Genomic DNA, 27,209 nt, shown 5'->3' with positions numbered 1-27,209 from the left:
TATGTATATTCTATGTTGCAATGTAAAGTAACAGCCAATTTATGCACAGCAGGGTCCTCCAAATATCAATTAAACACATGACTTGATCAATGTTTTTTCAGGTTGAGAGATGATTCTTAATTATGATACAACAGAACCTCCTGCTCTTTTTTGAATTGCACTAAGATATTTTTTACACCTACCTGGGGGAGGCAAAAGCCAGAAATCTCACCCAAAAAGTAACTGCCTGAAAGCAGCACTGAAGTGCCAGCATCAATTATGTCCTCAAATCCCTGAAGTAAATTCCCTACCCCAGATCATCCATAGGCTTTGGTGTACTCCAGCAATAGCTGATACCTGCTATGGTTGAGCTGGTAGCACTCTCACCTCTGAGTCAAAGGTTTGTGAGTGTATGTCCCACTGCATAGAAGTCAGCAAGAAACTGACATCTCAGTGAGGCAATATGTAACCGCTTCCTTTTGGAGGAGATCTTCTCTCAAGAGAAGGTGAAAGGAATCCATGATATCATTTTGCAGAGTTGGGAAGTTGCTCCATGTGTTCTGTGCAATAGTTATTAGCTCACTAACATCATTTACAAAAGAGAGCAAATCTTTCTCACGTTGCTGACTTCACAGGAAAATGCTTCCACATTTCCTACATTACAGTCCTGACTATACTTCAAAAGACTCAATTGGCTGTAAACTACTTGGAGATATTATTCTTAGGTTGTGGAAAAGGTGCTTATAAATGTAAAGTTTACTTTCAGAAGCTCCAAAAGTGACTGACAAGAAGTACAATGCACCCACCAGGAAAGCTATGCCAATGTATCTAAGCAAACTGCCGAAGATTTTGAGATGATGCCTGAATCTAAACTTCATACTGTGACAGAAAGAAACAACTTAATAATACAGTACAAACACTAAAAGTATTCATTTTTTGCTACACCCATGTGATGGTTGAAGCAGATAATTATAATGTTAACTAGAAAAGATCAGTGTATGAAAGCTCGAATTACATGTGATTATGAGGAAATTGTGCGCTTAAGAGGTAGTTCCCAGAGAGGGCAGAATTTGACGTAGATCAAAACGGGTATGTCAGTCCCTGGCTGGAGAGGCTGCAATAGCTCCATATTGTCTCTTTTTAGGACATTTTGCCAAATTAAGTACCAAGCAGGCCCTGGGAGGATTTCCTTAAAATCAAATGCCCCAGGGGTGAGTATTCCACCTCATGAGAGCAGCAGCTCTTCATTGCTCAGCAGTGCCACCAGGGAGGCAGTGGTTCCTGCAGGTAAGGCATCTTCCTAAGGTCAGATGTCACTGAGAGACACAGACCACAATTAAGTAATGTCAGGAGAGGGGAGGGGGAATGGGGGAGGCAGGAGTAGAAGATGGGGTGGGGCAGCAGTGAGGGTGAGACAGTAATTCTCAGCATGTCTCCACTGCATCAACACATAACCCCCACTCTACCGATGTCAGGGTCCTTCAACAAAGTACTTAGATCAAGGAAACATCTCATATCCACAGAACCCTGCGAGCAACTCCTACTGGATTTGCTTTCGAGATTGCCAACTTAGCAAATTTCCAATGGGACATAATCAGGGTCAGGCAGGAGAGCAAAATGAATCTGACCTGCCACCCTCCAAGTGATTAAATGACCCCCAGACAAGCTCAAAATAAACCTCAGGAAAAGGTGGGAAGGAGAAGAGCAATCAAGTCTATCGCAACATGTTCATATCACCAATTGCACATATCACCAAATTCTGAAGGGAACTGTGTTTTTCTTAGTTATGCCTAGGTGATGCCAACTGAATACTTGGTCTCTCACATGAATTAATACACATAAGGTGCCACAAAAGCTGTACACACCTGACAAACTGTTGACAATGAAGCATGTACAGGAAACACCACTACAGTATATATTTTTGCTGGATCACTTCCCTTTAAGTCTGGTGTTGAGGAGAGGCATTACCCCAAAACAGTCCATTACCAGCTCAGCTGAATTAAGAAAGTGAACGGAAAGGATGCATACCAAGAGGAAGTGATACCCAAAGGAGGAAATACATAGCAATGAGCACAATTAGACCTTAAATGAAAGAAATCAATGAAAATCATGGCAATAAACACTGTAATACATGACAATAGAGGAAAAGAAAAAGAAAATGGCAGAAGATTAACAGAACTGTGGGAGAGAAAAATAATGTCAGTTTTAACTTAGGGACGTAGGGACAGTGACAGGCCGAGGCAGAGGAAAGTTTGAAGGGAAGAGTTAAAGATTTTTACCACACAATGCTTAGTAACAGGGTCAGAACGTATCATTGTTGATGTTAACATAAATCAAAACTCTTTGGTGGCAATGTGCCCTCGAGCTCAAAATAAGCAGTGCACGATCCATTTCATATCTTCAGCTTTTAGATTTCACCTTCTTGCATTCATGTTGTGCATACCTACTACTTAAGTTACAATGCAACTCGATTACAAGCTTGTAATCAGAGCCATTGGAATGACTGTGTCGACTTGCCTTTTTAAGGTTGTTGATCACTGTCTGCCAGTTTTCTAGCATGGCATGTATGCAACATATTTAGCACCATGAAACTCTCAGATGGACCTCTTCCACTGTGGGAAACTTATTTGCTGAAGATTTTCTTCTCTTCCACTCTGCTCCACACTGTAGCTCTGCCCACCCAGCCACTTGACATCACTGTACCTCCATCAGCTGCCATCATTTCAACATATAAGTGTAATGCACAAGGTGTGAGGAGAGATCTTAAATTGTCTTTATTTTTAAAAAATAAACTGGAATTGCTAGATACTTTTAAAGTGGACTGTTGCTGAACTCAAAATGGCTGTTATTGACCACAGAAAACGCAATTTGGCTAAGGGCAATAAAGTTCCAAAGGTTTCTAGGAAACAAAGCTAACCCATAACTTTGGTGGAGTTTCCTATGATCCTATAAGTGCAAGAGTAATGCAGGTGCTGCTGTTGTTTTGCAGATAAAAAAAGACCTTCAGGCCAACGGTCCACTTCGGGGCAGTGAGAGGCAGGAGCCAGGAGGAGGTGACGTTGGTGCGAGGTGATTGTTGGGAAGGCCGATAAGTATATTTAAACTTCTTACCTTCAGGCCAGCGAGGGAGGAGCGAGCAAAGGACTTCTGAGAAGGGTAAGTAGAACTGTTTATATTTGTGTGGTTATGTTACCCGAGACACTACTCGGGTAGTGTCTCCCACCCATCCTCCTCCTCCTCTAACCTTAAAAAAAAAGTTGTGGGAGCCAGATTGACAAGGTAAGGTAGCTAGTTTATTTCCTAATCCTTATTTTAGCAGTCACTTCGGGAGTGAGAATAGTGGGAATGGAGTTTAGGGCAGTGGAATGTTCCTCCTGCAGAATGTGGGAAGTAAGGGACACCACTAGTGTCCCTGCTGACTACATCTGTGGGAAGTGTACCCAACACCAGCTCCTCGAAAACCACGTTAGGGAACTGGAGCTGGAGTTGGATGAACTTTGGATCATTCGGGAGGCAGAGGGGGTTATTGACAGGACTTACAGAGAGGTAGTCACTCCCCAGATAAAAGAAAAAGATAGATGGGTGACAGTTTAGGTTAGATTACTTACAGTGTGGAAACAGGCCCTTCGGCCCAACTAGTCCACACCGCCCCGCCGAAGCGCAACCCACCATACCCCTACATCTACTCCTTACCTAACGCTACGGACAATTTAGCATGGCCAATTCACCTGCCCTGCACATCTTTGGACTGTGGGAGGAAACCGAAGCACCCGGAGGAAACCCACGCAGACACGGGGAGAATGTGCAAACTCCACACAGTCAATCGCCTGAGGCGGGAATTGAACCCGGGTCTCTGGCGCTGTGAGGCAGCAGTGCTAACCACTGTGCCACCGTGCCGCCCACAGAAAGGGACAGAAAGGGAACCGGCCATTCCCCTCAACAATAAGTATACCGTTTTGGATACTGTTGGGGGGCGGGGGGGGGGGGGGCGGATGACTTACCAGGGAAAAGTAGTGGGGCACCTGCTACTCAGAAGGGAAGGGGGAAGAGGAGCAGAGCCGTAGTCATTGGGGACTTGATAGTCAGGGGGACAGATAGGGGGTTCTGTGGGGACGAGAGAGACTCACGGTTGGTGTGTTGCCTCCTAGGTGTCAGGGTCACTGATGTCTCTGATCGTGTTTTTGGGATCCTTCGGGGGGGAGGGAGAGCAGCCCCAAGTTGTGATCCACATTGGCACCAACGACATAGGTCGGAAGAGAGATGGGGACTTGAGGCCGAAATTCAGGGAGTTAGGATGGAAGCTTCGAGCTAGGACAGAGTTGTTTTCCCTGGTTTGCTGCCTGTGCTACGTGCTAGTGAAGTGAGGAATAGGGAGAGAGAGGAGTTGAACACGTGGCTACAGGGATGGTGCAGGAGGGTGGGTTTTGGGTTTTTGGATAATTGGAGCTCTTTCTGGGGTAGGTGGGACGTCTACAAGCAGGATGGTCTTAATCTAAACCAAAGGAGTACCAATATCCTGGGTGGGAAATTTCCTAAAGTTATTAAGGTGGATTTAAACTAATACAGCAAGGGGATGGGAACCAAAATTGTAGGACAGGTACAGAAGAGGATGAGAGTAGGGAGTTCCAAAATCAAGTATCTGACACTGGCAAGCGGGAACCTGGTTTTAAGTGTGTGTACTGCAACGTGAGGAGCATCCGAAATAAAGTGGGTGAACTGGCAGCGTGGATTGGTACCTGGGACTTCGATGTTGTGGCCATTACGAAGACATGGATCGAGCAGGGACAGGAATGGCTGTTGCAGGTTCCGGGATTCAGATGTTTCAGTAAGAACAGAGAAGTTGGTAAAAGAGGGGGAGGTGAGGCATTGTTGATCAGGGACAATATTACAGTTGTAGAAAGGATGTTTGGGGACTTGTTAACTGAGGTAGTAGGGGCGGAGGTTAGAAACAGGAAAGGAGAAGTCACCATGCTGGGAGTTTTCTATAGACCTCCGAATAGTCCCAGAGGTGTAGAGGAAAGGATAGCAAAGATGATTCTCGATGGGAGAGAGAGAGACAGGGTAGTTATCATGGGGGACTTCAACTATCCAAATATTGATTGGGATCACTATAGTACGAGTACAATAGATGGGTCAGTTTTTGTCCAGTGTGTGCAGGAGGGCTTCCTGACACAGTATGTAGACAGGCCTACAAGGGGCGAAACCACATTAGATTTAGTACTGGGTAACGAGCCTGGCCAGTTGTTAGATTTGGAAGGAGGTGAGCACTTTGGAGACAGCGATCACAATTCTGTCAGATTTACTTTAGTGATAGAAAGGGATAGGTGCACTCCACCGAGCAAGAGTTGCAGCTGGGGGAAGGGAAATTACGATGCAATTAGGAAAGATTTAGGAAGCGTAGAATGGGGAAGGAAACTGCAGGGAATGAGCACATTAAAAATGTGGAGATTATTCAACGAAAAGCTCCTGTGTCCCCTAGACAAGTATGTACCTGTCAGGCAGGGAGGAACATATAGAATGCGTGAGCCGTGGTTTACTAAGGAAGTGGAATCCCTGGTCAAGAAGAAGGCGGCGGCTTATGTTAGAACAAAATGTGAAAACTCAGTTCGGGCTCTTCAGGGTTACAAGGAAGTCAGGAAAGACCTAAAAAGAGAGCTCAGAAGAGCCAGGAGGAGACATGAGAAGTTGTTGGCGGATAGGATCAGGGTTAACCCTAAGGTATAGGTATGTGAGGAATAAAAGAATGACAAGAGTTTAATTAGGGCCAATCAAGGATAATAGTGGGAAGTCGTGTGTGGAGTCAGAGGAGATAGGGGAAGCACTAAATAAATATTTTTCGAGTGTTCACTATAGAAAATGAAAATGTTGGTGAGGAAGATACAGAGATACTTGCATCTAGACTAGAAGAGATTGAGGTTCACAAGGAAGAGATATTAGAAATACTGCAGAGTGTGAAAATAGAAAAGTCTCCTGGGCCGGATGGGATCTATCCTAGGATCCTCTGGGAAGCAAGGGAAGAGATTGCCGAGCCTTTGGAATTGATCTTCAAATCATCATCAGGAATATTGCCTGAGGACTGAAGGATAGCAAATGTGGTTCCCTTGTTCAAAAAGGATAGTAGAGACAACCCTGGTAATTACAGACCAGTGAGTCTCACTTCAGTTGTTGGTAAAGTGTTGGAAAAGATTACAAGAGATAGGATTTATAACCATCTAGAAAAGGATAATCTGATCAGGGTCAGTCAGCACGGTTTTGTGAAGGGTAGGTCATACCTAACAAATCTTATTGAGTTTTTTGACAAAGTGACCAAACAGGTAGATGAGAGTAAATCGGTTGATGTGGTGTATATGGATTTCAGCAAGGCGTTTGATAAGGTTCCCACATTAAGCTAATATACAAAATGCGGAGGAATGGGACTGTGGGAGACATAGCAGTTTGGATCTGTAATTGGCTGGCTGAAAGAAAACAGAGGGCTGTAGTTGATGGAACATGTTTATCTTGGTGTCTGGTTACTAGCAGTGTACCGCAAGGGTCGGTGTTGGGTCCACTGCTGTTCATCATTTTTATAAATGACCTGGATGAGGGCTGAGAAGGGTGGGTTAGTAAATTTGTGGACGGCACTAAGGTCGGTGGAGTTGTGGATAGTGACGAAGGATGTAGTAGGTTGCAGAGAGACATAGATAGGATGCAGAGCTGGGCTGAGGGGTGGCAAATGCAGTTTAATGTGGACAAGTGTGAGGTAATACACTTTGGATGGAGTAATCGGAATGCAAAGTACTGGGCTAATGGTAAGATTCTTGGGAGTGCAGATGAGCAGAGAGATCTCGGTGTCCATGTACACAGATCCCTGAAAGTTTCCACCCAGATTGACAGGGTTGTTAAGAAGGCACACAGTGTTTTGGCCTTTAATAATAGAGGGATTGAATTCCGGAACCAGGAGGTTATGCTGCAGCTGTGCAAAGCTCTGCTATGGCCACACTTGGAGTACTGTGTACAGTTCTGGTCACCGCATTATAAGGAGGACGTGGAAGCCTTGGAAAGGGTGCAGAGGAGATTTACTAGGATGTTGCCTGGTATGGAAGGAAGGTCTTACGAGGAAAGGCTGAGGGCCTTGAGGCTGTTCTTGTTAGAGAGAAGAAGGTTGAGAGGTGACTTAATAGAGACATACAAGATAATCAGAGGGTTAGATAGGGTGGACAGGGAGAGCCTTTTTCCAAATATGGGGACGGCAAACACGAGGGGACACGACTTTAAAGTGAGGGGAGATAGGTATAAGACAGATGTCAGAGGTAATTTCTTTACTCAGAGTAGTAAGGGTATGGAATGCTTTGCCTACAACGGTAGTAGATTCGCCAACTTTAAGTGCATTTAAATCGTCATTGAAGAGGGAAATGGACGTACATGGAATAGTGTAGGTGGGATGGGCTTCAGATTAGTATGACAGGGCAGCGCAACATCGAGGGCCGAAGGGCCTGTACTGCGCTGTAATGTTCAATGTATGTATTAACCTTTATTTCAGACTTTTTTTTAAACATCGGAACAGAGCACAGCCAGCAGCTTCAGACTCAAATAAATTCTATCTTTGGTCTGAACCTTTCTCAAAACCTGATGTCTAGGAAGAATCCTGTATCTACCTGAAAAGTGAAGTCATTCCTTGGACACAACAAGGTGTTGTGATGCACCATCACCTATAACCACGTGTATCCAAGCTCCTGTGAAAAGGATCCACCTTCACTGGATTTCCCTTACTGAACTCCACGAGTAGTTCTAAGTGGGGCTTCCTTTATTTCTCACTTTCTTCCTTGTATGCTTGCACCTGTGTGTCTGTATGTGCATTGTAAAGACGTTCTTGTGGATTTTGAATACATTACGAAATGCTCCTTTGTTTTGATTTGAAAGATTCTGCTGTGCAGTTCTAAGAAATTTGATTTCACAAACAGAACGTTGAGGGGAACACAGCCCTTCCCTACAAAAGGTAAAAGAAAATAAGAAAAGTAAAAAAAAACTACCTTTGCTTACAGCCAGAAAAGGAGGACCATAAAATAACTCAATTCACCTCACCCTCCTGTCCATAATGTACTGCAAGTTAATTTAAGGTTGAGGTTTAGTCAGTCATTCAACGGCATTCAAAAATATTCACATCAGTACTTATTCTTTATTCTGTATTTTAAAACGAAAATCAACTATTGGGTCTGAAATGATTATAACTATGCACATAACAATATTGGATTATTGCTAGATGTCTGCAGTAAAGATCAATTGCCTAAAGAAGTCTGGAGTCTAGCTGTGATAAAATGAAGAGATACAGCTGCAGAATCAATTGATTGCGTATATTCACAATCCACATTGATTACTTTTTTTTGTCACTTGAGTAGTTGGAGAAAGCAAAGAAGGAACGATATTGTTGACATCACAATGTCAAATTTCACATACGTGAATTTCACTGCGGCTGTAACCTTTGCTGCTGAAGATTTGTGCTTTTAAATGTTTAGGTTGATGCAAGTCAATGACAATTTGAACTGGTCTGAGCACAAGTTCAATTTGAAGCAAATGAGAGGAGAAAGGGGGCTATCGGTGACAGAGGGTTGGAAAACGATAATTGAAAAAAAACTAAACCAATCTGTGTTTGCTGTCCTGGTCCAAAGTAAGGCACATCTTTTAGAGATTTTTACATCTTAAATCACAAGATTTCAATGTCTGTCAAATGTATTTATTTATCTCAATAGTGCTTTAAGTTGTGTTGAATCTTAACTTACAGAAAGATGATCAGCATTTCAGAAAAATAATTAGTTCCTCGCAAATTAATTTACAATGAGATAATAAAGCAATGCACAATTGTGTCAAGCCCACTGTTATTGCAACTGTTCGTAGGTAATACCAGAGAGACACCGGAGAGAGAATTTTGAATTCTCGGGGAAACGAGGACAGGAGAGCAGATGAAGTATCTATACATGTTTGCCTGCCTGCATGTATGCATGTCTTGAATCAATGGGTCTTATGGACAATTCTTGCTCTAATTTCTCAACTTCTTAAGGTTTCTACAGCCCTGAACTTGACTTAACAGGTGGTTTAACAGGCTTTATTTTTCTTCTAACCCTTCTGTAATGAGTTAAACATGGTAATTATCTGATACACCTTTGTATAGTCAAACAAATAGAAAATGTCAGAAAAATTATATAAAGCAAGTGCCATAGTAAACTGTTAAAGGGACCCAGCAAGGTATTTAAAATGTCTGCCCTTTAAATATTTTTGAAAAATCTGACTGGAGTGTCATAAAAATAGTTCCATTTCATTTTGTCTGTTGGCATAGGCTTGATTATTGCTGCATGTGTTATGTCATAATCTCCTACTATCACAGTGGACTGTCTCTTAGTTCACAATATAAACGTCTGTTCTAAATAGTTATGGACTCTCTAAACTGGGACCAATAATTTCAATGCTTGTTTCTTAAGGAAGTAAAATAAGCCAAACGTAGTGAATTAGCTTATATCAACGAGAGCTTTACTTTTAAAGCAGTGAGTTTTTCAATTCACCCGAGAACTTACCTTTTGTCTCTTCTCATCAGTATTTAATATCAAGTCCTACCCTGTTATCTGAGGAACCTCATATCCCATGCGCTTTGTGTTTACAAACCAACACAGGAAAACCTAATTTACATCTCCTATTCCCTCTTGCTTGACACCACCTAATGCCTTATGTTATACCAGTGTTGTTGTCCTTTCCAATGCTTTGTACACCTTGTTTACTTTTGCTAACATTGTATGCCAATTCTAATTCCCCAGCAAGTTAATTTTAACACTCCTGAACACCACTGTGCAAACCACTCTGCAAAGACATTACTGCTATTTCTCTTTAGGGAGAAACTGTTCTGCCTGCACAGGTGCCATCTCCCTCAGAACTGGTCTCAATGGTCCATGCATCCATAATCCTTCCTTGAGCACCATCTGCCCAGCCATATATTCACCTGCTCTGTTCTACTTCTACAGTCAGTGGCATGTGATACTGGAAGCACCCAAGATTATCGTCTTTGAGACTCTGCTTGCAAGTTTCTTCTCCAGCTCACTAAATTCTGCCTGCAGAATGTTCCAAATTTGCCACTTCTCACAGTTGTACCTTTGACATGTCCTCATTTTTCCTCAAATTAACACTCTCTGCTCCAATCAAGGTGGACAGGTCCTCAGCCATATCCAAGCCACCTCCTGCACTTCTGCCCTCACCATTTCTCATCTGCCCCAGAACTGCAACAGAGTTCCTCTTATCCTTACTTTCTATCCCACGAGCCTTCGAGTTTGAAGAATCATCCTCAGCTGTTTCCATCATCTCCAGTAGGATGCTAGCACCAAAAACATCTTCCTCTCCTCTCCCCCTTGCCACTCTGCAAAGACAGTTCCCTTGACAACATCCTGACCCACTTCTCTTTTACTTCCAACACCTCTTCAACTCCTCTCTGACACCTTTCCATGAAATAGCACAACAGTATTACCAGGTTAAAGTGATGACTGCAGATGCTGGAGATCAGAGTCGAGATTAGAGTGGTGCTGGAAAAGCACAGCAGGTCAGGCAGCTTCCGAGGAGCAGGAAAATCGACGTTTCAGGCAAAAGTCCTTCATCGGGAATGGGTTTTGCCCGAAACGCTGATTTTCCTGCTCCTCAGATGCTGCCTGACCTGCTGTGCTTTTCCAGCACCACTCTAATCTAATCTAGACTCTGATCTCAAGCATCTGCAGTCCTCACTTTCACCAAGTTGATTTTAATCTTACCGTGAATCCTCTTGCAAGGATGCCTACCTTGAAGAAGTTCTCCTCCGCTCTCCACAAGGATTTCAGTGAGTCGCTCTCTCTCTCTCACTGCAACCCCCAGGTCAAATGCTCTGCCCTCATTCCTGATGAAGAGCTTTTGCCCGAAACGTCGATTTACCTGCTCCTCGGATGCTGCCTGACCTGCTGTGCTTTTCCAGTACCACTCTAATCTAGACAACAGTATTACTGTCCTTTTATACCCTTCTTCCTCTTTGTTCGAGTCTCTGGACACATCTTCTAGGTAAAGCAGTATTTTACTCATGGTTTTTTCAATCTAATCTACTCTATATGGTGTTCACAAGAGCTCTGCTTTGTCTGAAACCTTCTGTTCACTTACTATTTCAATATATTACCTAGCTTAGGAAACAGCACCTCATTCTCCATTTACATACTTCAGTCTTCAGAAATCAACATTCAGTTCAACAACTTGAGACGCTGAAATTTGTTCTCCATTTTGATTACTCCTCTCCCCACATAAACCCCCATTCCCGAGCCCTGCCAGTGTCTTGTTTGCATGGTTACGCTATCTACTATTGCTTCTCTACCGTCATTAGTCCTTTCTTTTGTGTTTGCTGTGGGGCACCTTACCCATCCAATCCACTAACTCCCCCTCTCCCCTTTTTCTACAGCACAAAACCCATCACTTTTCAAGCCCCTTTTAGTTCCACAGAAGGATCATTTTGATTTGAATCGTTAACTCTGTTTCTCTCTTCACCGATACTGTCAGACCTGATGAGTTTTTCCAGCCCTTTCCCTTTTCAAATCATTGCTCCTGTTTACTTCCTGATACATCAGTAAAATGTAAGAAAGGTTTGGATCTGCGGGGTCAGTTATGCAGTTTTGATGGGGAAAACAATGCTCAGTCCGCCCACTAAGAAAGTAGGAGATCAAGATGGAACTCATTCTATGTGGATGCACAACATCACAGGGCAAGGGGGACTTGGCAGTGAACAGCAGTCAAGTAGTGCTTTATTTCAATGTGTTGGGCAGATCTTGAGATGGACTGGCAATATCTTCTTGTCCAATGTCCATCACATGTCACATCCTCAGACACACTATGTAATGTTCCATTTTCCCTTGCATGTCATGTAAAATATTAAGACATCACTTCCGAGAAGTCACGATCTATTAGTTAACTCTGTCACAGTGCTACTCATTGTTCAGTCAACTCCATCCTTCACAGTGCATTAAATTATCAATTCACGATCTTACAACAGATGCAATATGTTCCATTCTATAGATCCATGAATTGTTTCTCAAGGTCGCCAAATTGGGCAACGAACAGTGTGCTTTTGATACCTGAATTATTTATCTGGAGGGCCATGTTAAACTAATTACTGTCACATCTTCCATTCCTGAATCAGGATTCCCACTCAGCACGAGCTATTAGCAATCATGTCAGGAATTTGACCATCACAACAAGAGGTGGCAGATCACATCACTCTGTACCAAATCAGAACTGATTTCTCAAAAATAATTGAATGCAAACCCAATGTGGATGCTCAAACCAGACAGGAATTCTTGGAAAATTGTAATTCCTAGTGATGGAATGGAATAAAGGGAATTTTGAGTTGCTGTGAAACCAGTTTCTGGGTGACTGAATCAAAGAAGTATGCATACTCACTGAAAAGACACTTGGAATATTATTTTTCACTATTTCCTTATTAATTTTAATTTCACTTTTCCCAGACAACACCACATACTTTTTATATTGTGGCATCTCAGTGGATCGAGTTGCTTGCAGGCTTGTTCATCCACATACCAAATGGAGTCAGAGTACAGCACGGAAACAGACCCTTCGGTCCAGTCAGGCCATGCTGACCAGATATCCCAACCTAATCTAGTCCCATTTGCCAGCACTTGGCCCATTTCCCTCTAAAACCTTCCTATTCATATACCCATCCAGATGGCTTTTAAATAATGCAATTGTACCAGCCTCCACCACTTCCTGTGGCAGCTAATTCCACACTTACACCACCCTCTGTGTCCCTTTTATATCTTTCCCTCGCACCCTAAACCTATGCCTTCTAGTTCTCGACTCCACCATCACACAGAATAGACTTTGTCGATTTATTCTATCCATGCCCCTCATGATTTTATAAATCTCTTTGGGGTCACCCCTCAACCTTTGACACTCCAGGGAAAATAGCCCCAGCCTATTCAGCCTTTCCTTACAGCTCAAATTCTCCAACCCTGGCAACATCCTTGTAAGTCCTTTCTGAACCCTTTCAAATTTTACAACATCCTTCCGATAGAAAGGAGACCAGAATTGCATATAATATTTCAAAAGTGGCCTAACCAACGTACTATACAGCTGCAAAATGACCTCCCAACCTCTATACTCAGTGCGCTGACCAATAAAGGAAAGCATACCAAACACATTCTTCACTATCCTATGACTATCTACCTGGAGCTATGAACCTGCACTCCAAGATCTCCTTGTACAGCAACACTCCCTAGGACCTTACCATTAAATATTTACGTCCTACTAGGATTTGCTTTTCCAAAATGCAGCACCATGCATTTATCCAAATTAAACACCATCTGCCACTTCTCAGCCCATTGGCCCATCTGGTCAAGATCCTGTTGTATTCTGAGGTAACCTTCTTCGCTGTTCACTACACCTCCAAGTTTGGTGTCATTTGCAAACTTACTAACTGTACCTCCTCTGTTCATATTCAAATCATTTATACAAATGACGAAAAGTAGTGGACTCAGCACCAATCCCACATACAAAGCCATATTGAATATCCGTAATCAGACCTTGCCTTTCCAAATACATGTAAATATTGTCCCTCAAGATTCCCTCCTACAACGTGCCCACCACCGACATCAGGCTCACCGGTCTATAAGCTCCCTGGCTTGTCCTTACCACCTTTCTTAAACAGTGGTTCTATGTTAGCCAACCTCCAGTCTTCTGGCACCTCACCTGTGATACAAATATATCACCAAGGGGCCCAGCAATCACTTCCCACAGAGTTCTAGAGTACACCTGATCAGGTCTTGGAGATTTATCCACCTTTTTGCATTTCAAGACATCCAGCACTTCCTCTTCTGTAATATGGACACTTTTCAAAATGTCACCATCTATTCCCCACATTCTACATCTTGCATGTCCTTCTCCACAGTAAGCACTGATGCAAAATACTCATTTAGTATCTCCCTCATCACCAGTGGCTCCACACAAAGGCTGCTTGGTTGACCTTTGAGGGGCCCTATTCGCTCCCTAGTTACCCTTTTGTCCTTAATGTACTCGTAAAAACCATGTCAGATTTGCGTGTTTTTAACATAGTATCTCAGAGTCCACAACATGAGTCACCTGTTCTGAGCTCTAAAGTTTCACTGGGTGTTATAGTTATGGAGCAAAACAATGAAGGAACAATTTAATTAACCAGAAAGATTTTTTTTGACAAAGGTGAATATCACTCAGATGTACATTTGAAGTACATTCCATCTTCCTTTTAAATACCTGAAGTTTTCAGAATAACGGCAGCAATTCACCAACATGAGTACCTGAATTAAAAGTGTAATTGCACCAAGTGATATAGTTTTGTTGCTATTACTTCAAATTTGCTTCTAAGACAAGAAAATGCTTTATTGATCAATTTATTATAATGCTTGAGAGAAAAAAATAGCAGAATGTTCAGTTAGAGAAAGTATCACGTAGTGGAGTAGACTTACTGTATGGAACACATTCATACTGAACTTCAAGATACTTGTAAGTCCCTGGGCAAGGGTCTGGAAACACATCAGGTCCAGCTACAACTGAGCATTGGGTACGATTATTACATCTGGAAAAGAGAAGTAATTGATTATTGCCATACGGTTTGATCAAAACAAGTGTAAGGCACATAAACACTGATGTGTTACATATCTGAAGACAATGTTGGTAAGGTATGTTGTACAATAGGTAATCAAAAATTATTTTCAATACTGTTTATTTGCAGTCTCTCATTGATGCCACTAAGAAGTGCAGATATCTATCCAGTTGGAGCTGGGTACTTCATCCACAATCCACCCATAACCTTCAGCATTTCAAAATTAATGCAACCAGTGTATTAGCTTTTTTCAAAGATTTATTGTTTCACAGCAGATAGATCAATGGAGCTGAGGAAACAGGTTATGGTTAAAGAGTAGATTTAACTGCAGAATACCTTGTAAACTTTGCCTTGTTACCATTAACATGATTCAGACAAGACATCACTCTCAGAGCTTGCATTGCTGTTGAAACCACAATAACATCACTGTAAAACTGTTCCGAAAGAGTTTTAAGGATCTACCTATACTGCAATTTTACTGGTACTACAAAGCAATTTCCATTACTCCATGATCTAAAGATTGAAGGCCCAATGCAATTTTGCTGGTACAAGTTGTCTGAAAAGAGAAAGTCTCATACCACCTGTAATTTCAAACTGCATGGTATCCAACATTATTAGGAGAGCATTATAGATGAATCAATGGCGATTTTAATGTTGAAGAACCCAGACACGCTTGCCTGTGCATTTTTCATAGCTGCATCTTAGCTCTTGGACGATGTTATGTCGAACATTTGTCTTAGCTTAAGCACCTATCCAATTGCCGCTTAAAGGTCACCAATGATTCTGACTCTGCCACTCCCACAGGCAGCGCATTCCATGCCCCCACCACTCTCTGGGTAAAGAACCTACCCCTGACATCCCCCCATACCTTCCACCTTAAATTTATGTCCCCTTGTAACACTCTGTTGTACCCGGGGAAAAAGTCTACTCTATCTAATCCCCTGATCATCTTATAAACCTCTATCAAGTCACCCCTCATCCTTCACTGTTCCAATGAGAAAAGGCCTAGCACTCTCAACCTATCCTTGTACAACCTACTCTCCATTCCAGGCAACATTCTGGTAAATCTCCTTTACACCCTCTCCAAAGTTTCCACATCTTTCCTAAAGTGAGGCGACCAGAACTGCACACAGTACTCCAAATGTGGCCCTATCAAGGTCCTGTACAGCTGCAACAAACAAAAAATTCTTGGAAATACACTACACCTTCAGAACACTGAACAAAGAAACAACGCTAGCATCTAAAATCAAAGGTTCTTTCATCAGAACTGGGAAAGGCTGGAAGAGTATTTGGTCCTACGTTTGTGAATGGGTGAGTGAGGCTGGTGGGGGTGAGGGAGGTGAGGAGAGAATAGCTTGGATAAGGACAACATGAAAAGTCTGTGAAAAGGTAGGAGAGATTACATGACAGAAGTGTTGGTGATGCAGTGTCAAAGGCAGTGGCAAGGGGAACGTAAAAATATGTGGTGTCTAGAGGAGGTGTCAGGCATGAGATATTTGAACTGTCAGCAAAGGTCTGTAAGGACCAAGTAGAATAGGGTACTGCATCACAAATATGATAAAATAAAAAAGAAGCTAAAATACAATCTTAGTGTGCATGGTGACATGAAGTACACAAGTAGCTTGAGAGAACTGGAGTTTGTTTTGAATATCAGCAGTTTACATGTAATCTCCTCCTCCATCTCCAAGATATCTGTGCTCCTCTAATTCTGACCTCTGGCGCAGACATGATGAACTGAACGTCCCTTTCTGCACTGCAATAATTTTTGTGTGGCCCAGTTTTAACTTTTCAATTAATGGTGGCTATGCCTTCAGTTACTTAGGGTCATAGAGGTGTACAGCACAGAAACAGACCCTTCGGTCCCACTCGCCATATCCCGACCTGATATCCTAAATTAATCTAGTCCCATTTGCCAGCGCTTCGTTCGTATCTCTCTAAATCCTTCCTGTTCATGTACTCATCTAGATGCCTTTTAAATGTTTTAATTGTACCACTTCCTCTTGCAGCTCATGCCATATACATACCACCCTTTGCATGAAAATGTTTCCCTTAGGATCCTTATAAATCTTTCTCCTCTCACCCTAAACCTCTAGTCCTGGACTCACCCAACTCAGGGAAAAGACTTTGTCTATTTAACATTTCCATGCCCCTCGTGATTTTATAAACCTCTATAAGGTCACCCCTCAGCCTCTGACGTTCCAGGAAAACAGCCCCAGCCTATTCAAGGTCTCCCTATAGCTCAAACCCTCTAGTCTTGGCAACATGCTTGTAAATCTTTTCTGAACCCTTTCAAGTTTCACAATATCCTTCCTACAAGACAGAGACCAGAATTGCACACAATATTCCAACAGCGGCTTAACCAATGCCCTGTACAGCTGCAAACTCAGGAATACCCTCCCTCAGATGGAGTTAAACCTGGAAAAGTGTGAAGCGATTCACTTTGGAAGGTCAAATTTGAATGCAGAAGACAAGTTTAAAGGCAGGATTCTTGGCAGTGTGAAGGAACAGAGGGAACTTGGAGTCCATGCCCATAGACTCCTCAATGTTGTCACCCATGTTGTTGGGTTGTTAAGAAGGCATATGATATATCAGCTTTCATTAGCCACGAGGTTACGCTACAGCTCGATAGAGCCCTGGTTAGACCACACTTAGAATATTGTGTTCAGTTGTGGTCGCCTCATTATTAGAAGGATGTGGAAGCTTTAGGAGTGCAGAGGATACTTACAAGGATGCTGTGTGGACTGCAGGGCATGTCTTAAGAAGAAGGTTTGAGAGAGCTAGGGCTTTTCTCATTGGAGCAAAGAAGGATGAGAGGTGACTTGATAGGGGTGTACAAGATGATGAGAGGCATTGATAGAGTTGGTAGCCACAGACTTTTTTCAAGGGCTGAAATGGCAATCACGTGGGGCATAATTTTAAGGTGATTGGAGGAAGGTTTAGGGGAGATGTTGGAGGTAGGTTCTTTGTACAGAGAGTGGTGGATGCGTGGACTGCCCTGCCAGCAGTGGTAGTAGAGTCAGATGCATTAGGGACATTTAAGCAAATATTGGATAGGCACATGGAAGACAGTAGAATGAAGGGTATGTAGGTTTGTCCGATCTTAGAGTAGGATGAAAGGTTAGCACAACATCAAGGGCCGAACAGCCTGTACAGGGCAATTCGATTATCCAAACGACACAGAGTGTATTTTGTTCCGATAATCGAATATTCGAATAATTGAATGATCAGATAACACAGTTTACCTAAGCTTTGGGACCTTGAGATCTTTTTCGGATAATCCGAAATTCAGATAATCGATGTTTGGATACCTGAGGTTGCACTATACTGTGCTGTACTGTTCTATGCTCTATGTTCACTTTGTTTTGTGCCTTTAAAGCACATTTCATGAAAACCTACCACTCTGATCATGCTTTAGATCATCTGGCCTCGTGTCTCCTTCTAGGCGTCTCAATGTTGTGCTTTCTTTTATAACGCTCTTGCAAAGTTTTGGGGTGTTTTATTATATTACAAGTACTATATTTGTTGTTGTTCTCTCCTTATACACAGTCATAATGTTTTAGCAGTAATACATTTCTTAAAAGAGACACTAATGGTCACACTCAATGTACAACAGATGAACAACATCTGTAACTTTTCAGAATTGGTCTGGGTATGTTGCTAAGTTAAAATGCAGCTGATATAGATTCAAAAACACACAATGCACATGCTTTGGGGAAAAAAAGAAATTTGATCCAGATGGTCTTTCTGCCGAAACTGAGTTTTTTGTTTACCACACCAACTTGAGAAAATTGGTTATGTCAAGACTTCGTTTTCTAGAAAAAAGGACACTTAATAAAACAGTTACATGCTTGATTGGTAAGTCACATTAGCAACCGCTGACATGGAGAATTCCTGAAAAGTCAGAAATCAACTTTAGACTCTTTCTAGCTTGGGCAGAAGCACAGTTTGAAGAAACTTGGAGCAGAAAAGAGACAGAAGAATAAAGCCTTGTTCATTTTATGGCACTGACAATCCAAAGATGTGCGGGTTATGTAGATTAGCCATGATCAATTGCCATGGTATCCAGAGTGTGCAGGTTAAGTGGATTAGCCATGGGAACTGCAGGGTCTGGGTGGGATGCTGTTGGATGAGTCGGTGTGGATTCAATGGGCCAAAGGCCTGCTTTCATACTATAGGGATTCTATAATACTATGACTGAATCCAGGAACTGAGTTAATTAAAAGGCATGGTAATTTTTAAGTTTTGACAAGTATTGCTCTAGAAATTTCTAGAGCAATAACAGTGTTCACAATGCTGGCCATTGCCCAGGCATCAAAAACCCAGAAATGCTTCATGAGGAAGTGATATGTCATTCACCGTACAATGCCACAAATTAAAGAATCACAGAATCCCGACAGTATAGACAGAGGCCATTTGGCCCATTGAGTCTGCATGGACCCTCAAAAAGCATTTCATCCAGACCCATCCATCCTATCCCTGTAATCCCACATTTCCCATGGCTAATCCACCTAGCCTAGACACTGTGGACAATTTAGCATGGCCATCCACCTAACCTGCACACCTTTGGACTGTGGGAAGAAACTCATGCAGAACATGGGGAGAACATGCAAACTCCACACAGACAATCTCCTGGCTTTTGAATCAAACCTAAGTCCCTGGTGCTGAGAGGCAGCTGTGCTGATCATTGTACCACCATGCCACCCAAATCATCATTGGTTTGTGGTGCACCACTATTGGCCGCTCAAAATCTTGTGCATGGAAGCCAGGAAATTATCAGACTTAGGCCACCCACAAGTCAGGCCTGGAGATGAAGTGAGTATGTGAACATTCAGGGGCCCTGGAGGTAATGCAGAAAGAAACATTGTGACAGTAAGCACAGACAGGATTCGCTGCTTGTGGTCACAAGTGAGCTAGACACTGAGGGAATTAAACTTCCAGTTCAAGGATCTGCTTGAAATGATACCAAGGGTCTCTGAATGCCACGTGCTTACAATCGATAGCCTCTTGCACCTGAATGAACTCAGTGATGGCTGCAAATCTGATGGCTCGGGGACTGGGTGAACTGGACACATTGTACTGTTTTCCTCTAAAGGGCATCGATGAAATCAATGAGAACCTGTATAATTGCCCAATCGATAGCTCTTTCATGTCCAGTTGAGGTTTAAAAGGAGCCAATGGATTTACATTTCAAAGCCACTGTGATCTTCAGTGTCACAGACAGAGCAATGTCTCCCAAATCATATGGCCGCAAACCTGCCTGCAGGTGAGGATAGAAATAGGTGATGGTGTCCCCCCTAGTCATTCTGATACTGCCTTTGACTCTTTGGCTGATAGCTGAAATGAGTAGGTCCTCTCAGAATTAACTGCTCGGTGGCACTAAGAACCCCAGTTCCTCTGTTTGGGCATTGCTTGCTCGCCCACAACGGCAGCCCTCTAAGCCTCCTGTCTTTTGTTCTGTTGGCACTGGGATTCCATTTCAATCCTGAACTACAGCAATGTCAGGACAGCTGCTGGGTTAAGTCAATCATATTTCTGATATGGAAGCACTGATCTATGAGGAGATCTTAAGAATGAAATGTTTGTTTTCCATGGAAATCTTGACATAGGTTATGGTTTGGATCCTTATCATCCTGCTCACGCTTCAGATGAAACTCTGCTTTCAGACACCTCCAAGTGGTGGGCTGTGACGTCTTTGATCCACGACTTGTTTCCCTCCTCCTCATTCAGTCACGTACAAGAACTTTGTCACACAGATTTTTACTTTGTTTTCCGTGCATAAGGCAAATAGATCACTCTGTCCCAAAATAGTGTTTTGTTGGACCCATGATGTTTCAGAAAATTGGCACCATATTAGACATCTGGGGTCAATAACAGAGGAAGATTCAATCAAAACTCTTCATTTCTGCAAATGTGTGTCCAAGTAGCACTAAAATATGTGGAACCAATTATCAAAGACTGCCAGTAATAATACATAAACATAAAAATGGTCATTTGTATTATTTTGTTTCCTTGGACTTGCTACACCGTCTTTAGACTGAACTCCCTCTGCCTTAGGTTGTAAAGAATACCGTATTTAGATTTGATAATCAGAATGACAGGAAAACTAGGAACAAAGAATCATCAGAGACTACTCTCTCTAAACTGCACATTTGGACTGGGGTAACTTAACATTCATCTAAATTTACAAGAGGCCAAATGTGTTGAGTGCCTGAGAAAATAGTAGCAGCTGTTACGTTGGCCTGTCTATGAATATATCCATCTGAAATTCTGTGATTTAAAGCTCTTTGGGTTTTGGACACTTACTACATGGAAAATATGAATTTTTCATCCAATAAGACACACATCCTAGATCATACTTGATGTGTGTACAGACCTTTCCCAGCCCAAACAAATTTCATGAACAATCTTTCAACAGAGAAGCCCAGCTGTTCTCTGCTGTTATGTCAATCCTTGGGTTAAGCTTGCCAATGGTCAGAACTTTAACATTCACTGTTCCACATTATCTTTACTGTTATCAGCTTTGGATATGAGCCATGTTCATGAAATGCCTGACAGTGTGCTTGTTTTTGTTCACTCTGAAAGTCAAGTTACTAAGTCTTGTCCTTTACATCTCATAATGGAGATCCTTTCCATTAACATTTAATCAGATAGAAGAGGTGTGCAGTATGGTATTGAGTTAGAAGAGCCAAACAACATCCCTGATTAATTACACAAGGCACTGCTTCGCCAGTAAAATTGCAACAATTGGCCTCATTGCTTCAGGCCTGCAGTTGAGGGAGAACCAACCAGGAAGTCCGGTGTTTGTTCAAAGTCAAGATGTGAAATTTATTAAAAAGGTTAGTAGGGAATCCAGCTTTAGAATCAGAATTGTATACAAAGAAATTATAATGAGTACAATATTGACTCAACGTTGACTGAGAGCTGTGTCCAATTCTGCATTTAGTGAGGATGTCTATCTTTGGACAGGGTGGAAAAAGGATTCACAAGAATGGATCAGGGGTTAGGATGTTAGTTTACATGGATGGGCTTGAAAAACTGTGCTGGTTCTCCTTTGTGGAGATTAAGAAAACAAAATTGACAGGAGTTGTCTAAAAAACAATGTCCATTCAAGTAAGGGTCAAGACCAGGGGACACTAGTCAAAAGACTCAGAGATGGCACAAGGATACATGTTTGATGCAGAGAATGGTTACTCGCCAGCATTAACTGCCTGAAAGAATGGCGGTGACAAACTTAATTGTGGCTTTCATGAAGGAGTTGGATAGGTACTTGAAGATTGAAAAAAATGCAGAACTACGAAAAATGGGCAGTGGGGTGTGGGGGGGGGGGGGGGGGGTGGTGTGGGGGAATGAGATCAACTAAGTTGTTCTTGCAGAAAGCTGGTATGGGCTTATTGCATTGGATGGCATCCATCCAATGGTTTTATAGTAAAAATAACTGCTCTGTAAGCCACGTTTGTACCTCAACATCTGGACAGGTTTATTACATTCCAAACATTTATATCACTTCCAGACAAAATTTATAGACCTTTCATACTCGACACATTGCAGATATCAATGCAGCTATGAAATATTTCTTCTCTTCCTTCACAGGTTAGTTTCATCACTTTTGGACAGCAGTAGTTTTTTTTTGTAGAATATTACCAAAGGGTCCCCTGTAAAAGGAACTCATTTATGATATTTTGGGTCAAATTGCAAAGGGAAATGTTCAGTACCATTATTGGTTATGAAAGATCACCTTGTCAGACTTCTTCCTCACACAGGTAAAACAGTTTTGATCCCAACAAGCTTTGAAATTCCAGAAACATTGCTGAATTATACAGTTTTTAAAAAATTCCGTGTTTTTCTGTTCTAGACTTCAAATTAAAGTACATTTAAAAAAGAGATACACACCCCGAATTATTTAAGTAACACTGGAGCTCAGACTGATGGAACAGTAATGGTTTTTGGGATTTTTGTTGGTATTAAAATGTAATGGAAACTTAGAAAACTGCTTCTACTTCGCAAACCTTGTTCAGCAACTTCAAGATATGTAGTATAATCTCCATTTGCCTCAATAAATGCAGTTTCAACGACTCTCAAGAAGTTTGGTACTAGTTGGTATAAAGAAGCCTGACAGGTCACCATCCTATGCCCCACTGAAACATTCACTCCCTTTATCATTGCTACACAGTGACAGTAGCAAACACCATATATTACATACACTGCAGCAACTCAGCAAGGCTTCTTCAGTAGCACCTTTCAAACCCGTGACCATTACCATCTAAAATGTCAGCGGATGGAAGGAAACTTGCAGGTTTTCCACCAAATTATAAACCAGCATAACTTGAAACTTGATCACTATTCCTTCACTGTCACTATGTCAAAAATAAGGAACTCCCTTCCTAACTGCACTGTGCACACATTTACACCAGACGGACTTCAGTGTTCAAGAATGTGGCTCATTGTCACCTTCTCAAGGTCATTCTGATTTAGAGAATAGTTACGTGAAAGTTCTCTCAAACAGCAATACACCTGGCCCATTCTCCCATATTTTGCACATACAGCGACAGTACTTTTCTCGAGACAACTATCCAATTCTATATTCAAAACTTCAGTCGAATCTGCCTCTACCTGTTGCAATTGCTACTTTTGTCAATTGCCTTATATCAGTCCTGATGAAGGGCGTATGGCTAAAACGTTGACTCTCCTACTCCTTGGATACTGCTTGACCTGCTGTGCTTTTCCAGTGCCCCACTCTTCGATCCTGATCTCGAACATCTGTAGTCCTCACTTTGTCCTGCCTTATGTCAGTGCTCTCTTGTTCTCCATCCTTCCACCAATGCGAACAGTTTCTGCCTATCTATTCTAACTAGGCCCCTCATATGTTGAGTACCTTAATCAAATAATTTCTTTAACTACTTTTCTCTGAGATGAACAACTCCAGCTTCCCCAATCTATCCATGTGATTCAATTTCTTCAATCCTGGAATCAGGTGAATCTGTCTGACCTTCACGAACTAAAAAAATGATATGGTAGGTTGGGTGAATGGGCCAAGTTTTGGCAGATGTAGTTTAATGGGAACAACTGTGACGTTATCCATTTTGGTTGGAAGAGAGAAATGTCAGAGTACTTTGGTACTCAGGCATCTGGGTATCCTCCTGCATGGATCACTAAAAACTAGCAACTATAGCAAGTACTAAGGAAGGAAAAATAAATTTTGGCATTAATTTCTAACTCACTAGAATATAAAAGTGGGCAAGTATTACCTGCAACTGTACCAGGCATTAGTGAGACCACACCTGAAGGACTGCATACAATTTCCATCCCCTTACTCAAGGAGAGATGTATTTAAATGGGTGGCAGTTCAGAGAATTAGATTTAGTCAAGAAATTAGGATTTTGTCTTATGAAGAGCGATTGAGCAGTTTAGACCTATATTTTCTGGAGTTTAGAAGAATGAGAGAAGATCAAATTGAAGTCCATAAGGTGTTAAAAGGGATTGACAAAATAGGTATAGAAAGGACGTTTGCTCATGTGGAACAATCTAAAACAAGAAATCATAGTTTTAGTATAAAGGGTGGCAGATATTAAAACATACAGGAGGTCAAATTACTTCTCTCAAAGGATCGTGAGTCTGTGGAATTCACTACCCCAGAGTGTTGTGGATGTTGGGACATCGAGTAAACTTGAGGAAGACATACGCAGATTTTTCATTAGTAGTGAGTTTAAAAGTAATAGAGAGTGGGCAGGAGAGTGAAGTTGAGGAAAAGATGAGATCAGCCACAATTATATTAAATGGCAGATTAGGCTCGAGAGCCTGAATTGCTTATTCCTGCTTCTAGCCCTTATGTTCTAATGTCTTCATTTGTTTCCTGGAGAGTAATGTTCAGATATAACCAGAATACTCCAGATGTGGTCACACCAGTCTATGAATCCATATGCTTTATACCCTGTGCTGTTAACTTGCTCTTCACTTTCAAGGATTTGTCCCCAAAATACCTTAGGTCTCTCTGTTCCTGCACCCTCTTCAGAACTGTACCTTACATGTTATGTTGCACTCTCTCAATTATTCTTACCACAATTAATCACTTCGCACATGGTGGCGTGGAATTTCTCTGTGTCGCATGCTCCTGATTAAGAGTTTAGAATGATCTTATTCTTGAATAACTATGGGTTTTAAATAATTTCCTCAGGATTCTAAACATGGACCACCACAGAGTTGGGAAGTTGACTACTTGTTCATTTTCTGCTCACATTGCAACGTCTTTGAGCAGTCAAGATAATCATGAGGATTTACTGAATTACCAATTGACAAGTAGGTGTATTCTAGCAAATTATTGCATATTCCAGTAAACTGATGGTTAATCATGTGTTTAAACTCCCATCAGGGCATTTCACAAAACAACAATAATGCATGCAAGAAATAATTACACAAAAGAAATGTGACAAACACTTCGAACTCCGAAGCCTTGCTATATCACTGGAGGAGCAAAGATATGTGCGTCAAGCTCACTTATCGTTACCTTAAGAAATAAAGGTTGAAATCTTTAAAAAAGACTTGGCAATAATTCCCTCTTAGAAGTGTATTTTTGAGATTTGTACTCATGCTGTGTATTAGGGTAGTTAAAATGGAAACATCCTTTTTTGTTCACAGTAAACATAATTCTTCATGATGGCAGAAAGTGTAGTTTTATTGACATAAAGATGAAATACATCTGCATTTTCACATAAACTCAAGAAGCATTCCTGAAGTGGTGTCATTGCTGTATATCAAAACGCAGCAGCCATATTGTAAACTACAAGTAACCTTCGCAAGCAACTGACAAAAAAATACTATTTCATCTGGTTTGATGGTCCCTTTATGGATAAATATTGGTCAAAATGAACTTGCTGCACCTAGGATCATTTGCAAAAAAGTTGTCTCATCTAAAAGAAGGCATCTCCAGTTTTCTTACTTCAGTGTCAGTGTAGGTGCAGGTTTGAGTCTCTAGAATGGGACTTAAAAATCTTTAACCTTCTGACTCTTAAGTTAGAGAATGACCACTGAACCAAGCTGGCAAGTGAATGACACATTATTTTGTGATGTGATCCCCCAACCATCATGAAAGGAAAGTAGATAATTAATCAGTTAAACTTGCAAGGAAACATACATGGAAGTTCGAGGTGCCACTAGATAGTTAAGATCAGAGCATTCACAGGTCAAAGTGGGAGGTGAATACTAGTTCTTGTCTTCATGTACATAATTACAAACTGAGAACAAGACATTGTGTCGGGGCCTGTCAAGCAGGGATCTCAGATGCAAAGTTAAAGGAGATGCTGAACAGCATGGCAAGGTGGTGTCATTAGACACTGGCAGTTACATGGGAATAAACCATATGTCTACCTTATTTGCTGCAGGGATAGAGTGAAGCAGACAAGAAAATGAGGATAAAAATACCCACATGACATTTTTCTTTCAAAAAATTGGACCACATAGGATTGTTTGTTCACATAATACCTCAGCAGCAATTTCGACAACAGGACCTTGTACTATTGGGTCTGAAAACATTACCTTCTCAGTAACCTGAGCTTGCAGATAGTTTCCCTAAGGGTTAGCAATTGTCCTTTCAACTTTTTATCATTGCATGATCAAATTCAATCCTACAGTGGACTGCCACACACATTGGAATAGCACCCATCAAAATCTGTTTAGATTTTCCTGATTAAAACAATATATTTACCAATAATTTTGAATGGAAGAAGAAATACGGTGAAATAATTTGAAGAAAAAGCATTTTGTTAAAGATTTGCCTTCCTTTGAAAGAGCAAACAAACCTATAATACCGACTATTCTGATTCTTGTTGGAAAAAGGGTTGTGAATCTGAATGGTAATTTCTACTCATTTTCACCAGCATTAGTTTTGAAGTATAATAGATTCATGAACCAACTGTTATAATGGAATGATATAGAATATTCCATGTCACCAGATGCAAAAACTCAAGTGATCATAAAGCAGAATTAGGGTCCCTCCTTCAACTCATCTATTCCTGTCAAGTCAGATATTGGGCTATATCTAACAGTACTCAACAATATGGGACAAGATTAGGTTAGGATATCTGGTTGGCATGGACGAATTGGACCAAAGGGTCTGTTTCCATGCTGTACATCTCTATGGCTCTAATACACAAACTAAAATACACATCGGTCAAGCGTGAAGTACTATGGAACCCAGGGAACAAGGAAAGATTTTACATATTTGTTAACAATCAACCCACATTAACATGTTTCCAAACTCCATTTCTTTGTAGAACAGTGTTTCTTTAAAACAGTGAAGCAATTACCTGATTCCAGAAAATACTTATGTACAGCAAGGCAACCAATGGTTTAATGGAGCTCAGAAAGCTTTTTGAAGTATTCTGGATTTCCAAAGAGTTTTGACAATCACTCTCATGCAAAGCAGGAAGGCACAAACTTCGCTGAATTAGGAGTTCAGAAGGATTCAGTAATTAAAAAGAGGTGGTTTAAAAAAAAAATCAAAAGGTTACAAAATCTATCCTTAGCATGCAGATTTAACCAAAAACAGGTTGTGTCCTTCAGGAAAACTGAAGATCCCATTTGTCTTTTTGCAGAATAAAAAGGGGAATGTTACAAACCA

The 27,209-nt window shown here is 41.5% G+C and overlaps 1 protein-coding gene across 15 annotated transcripts in view; it reads right to left on the bottom strand.

The window, feature by feature from the left end:
• Positions 1-27,209, bottom strand: part of LOC140490074 (adhesion G protein-coupled receptor L3-like) — a 652,730-nt gene that overhangs the window by 256,923 nt on the left and 368,598 nt on the right. For all 15 annotated transcript variants that reach the window (XM_072589074.1, XM_072589083.1, XM_072589073.1 and 12 more), the window contains exon 5: positions 14,460-14,569. In XM_072589074.1, coding sequence (XP_072445175.1) covers positions 14,460-14,569 — 110 coding nt within the window. The remainder of the gene's footprint in view (positions 1-14,459; positions 14,570-27,209) is intronic.

The sequence above is a fragment of the Chiloscyllium punctatum genome, chromosome 2 (genome assembly GCF_047496795.1).
Source record: "Chiloscyllium punctatum isolate Juve2018m chromosome 2, sChiPun1.3, whole genome shotgun sequence".
NCBI lineage: Eukaryota > Metazoa > Chordata > Chondrichthyes > Orectolobiformes > Hemiscylliidae > Chiloscyllium > Chiloscyllium punctatum.
Note: the sequence above shows the minus strand (reverse complement) of the source record. Positions and strands in the feature narration are given on the sequence as shown.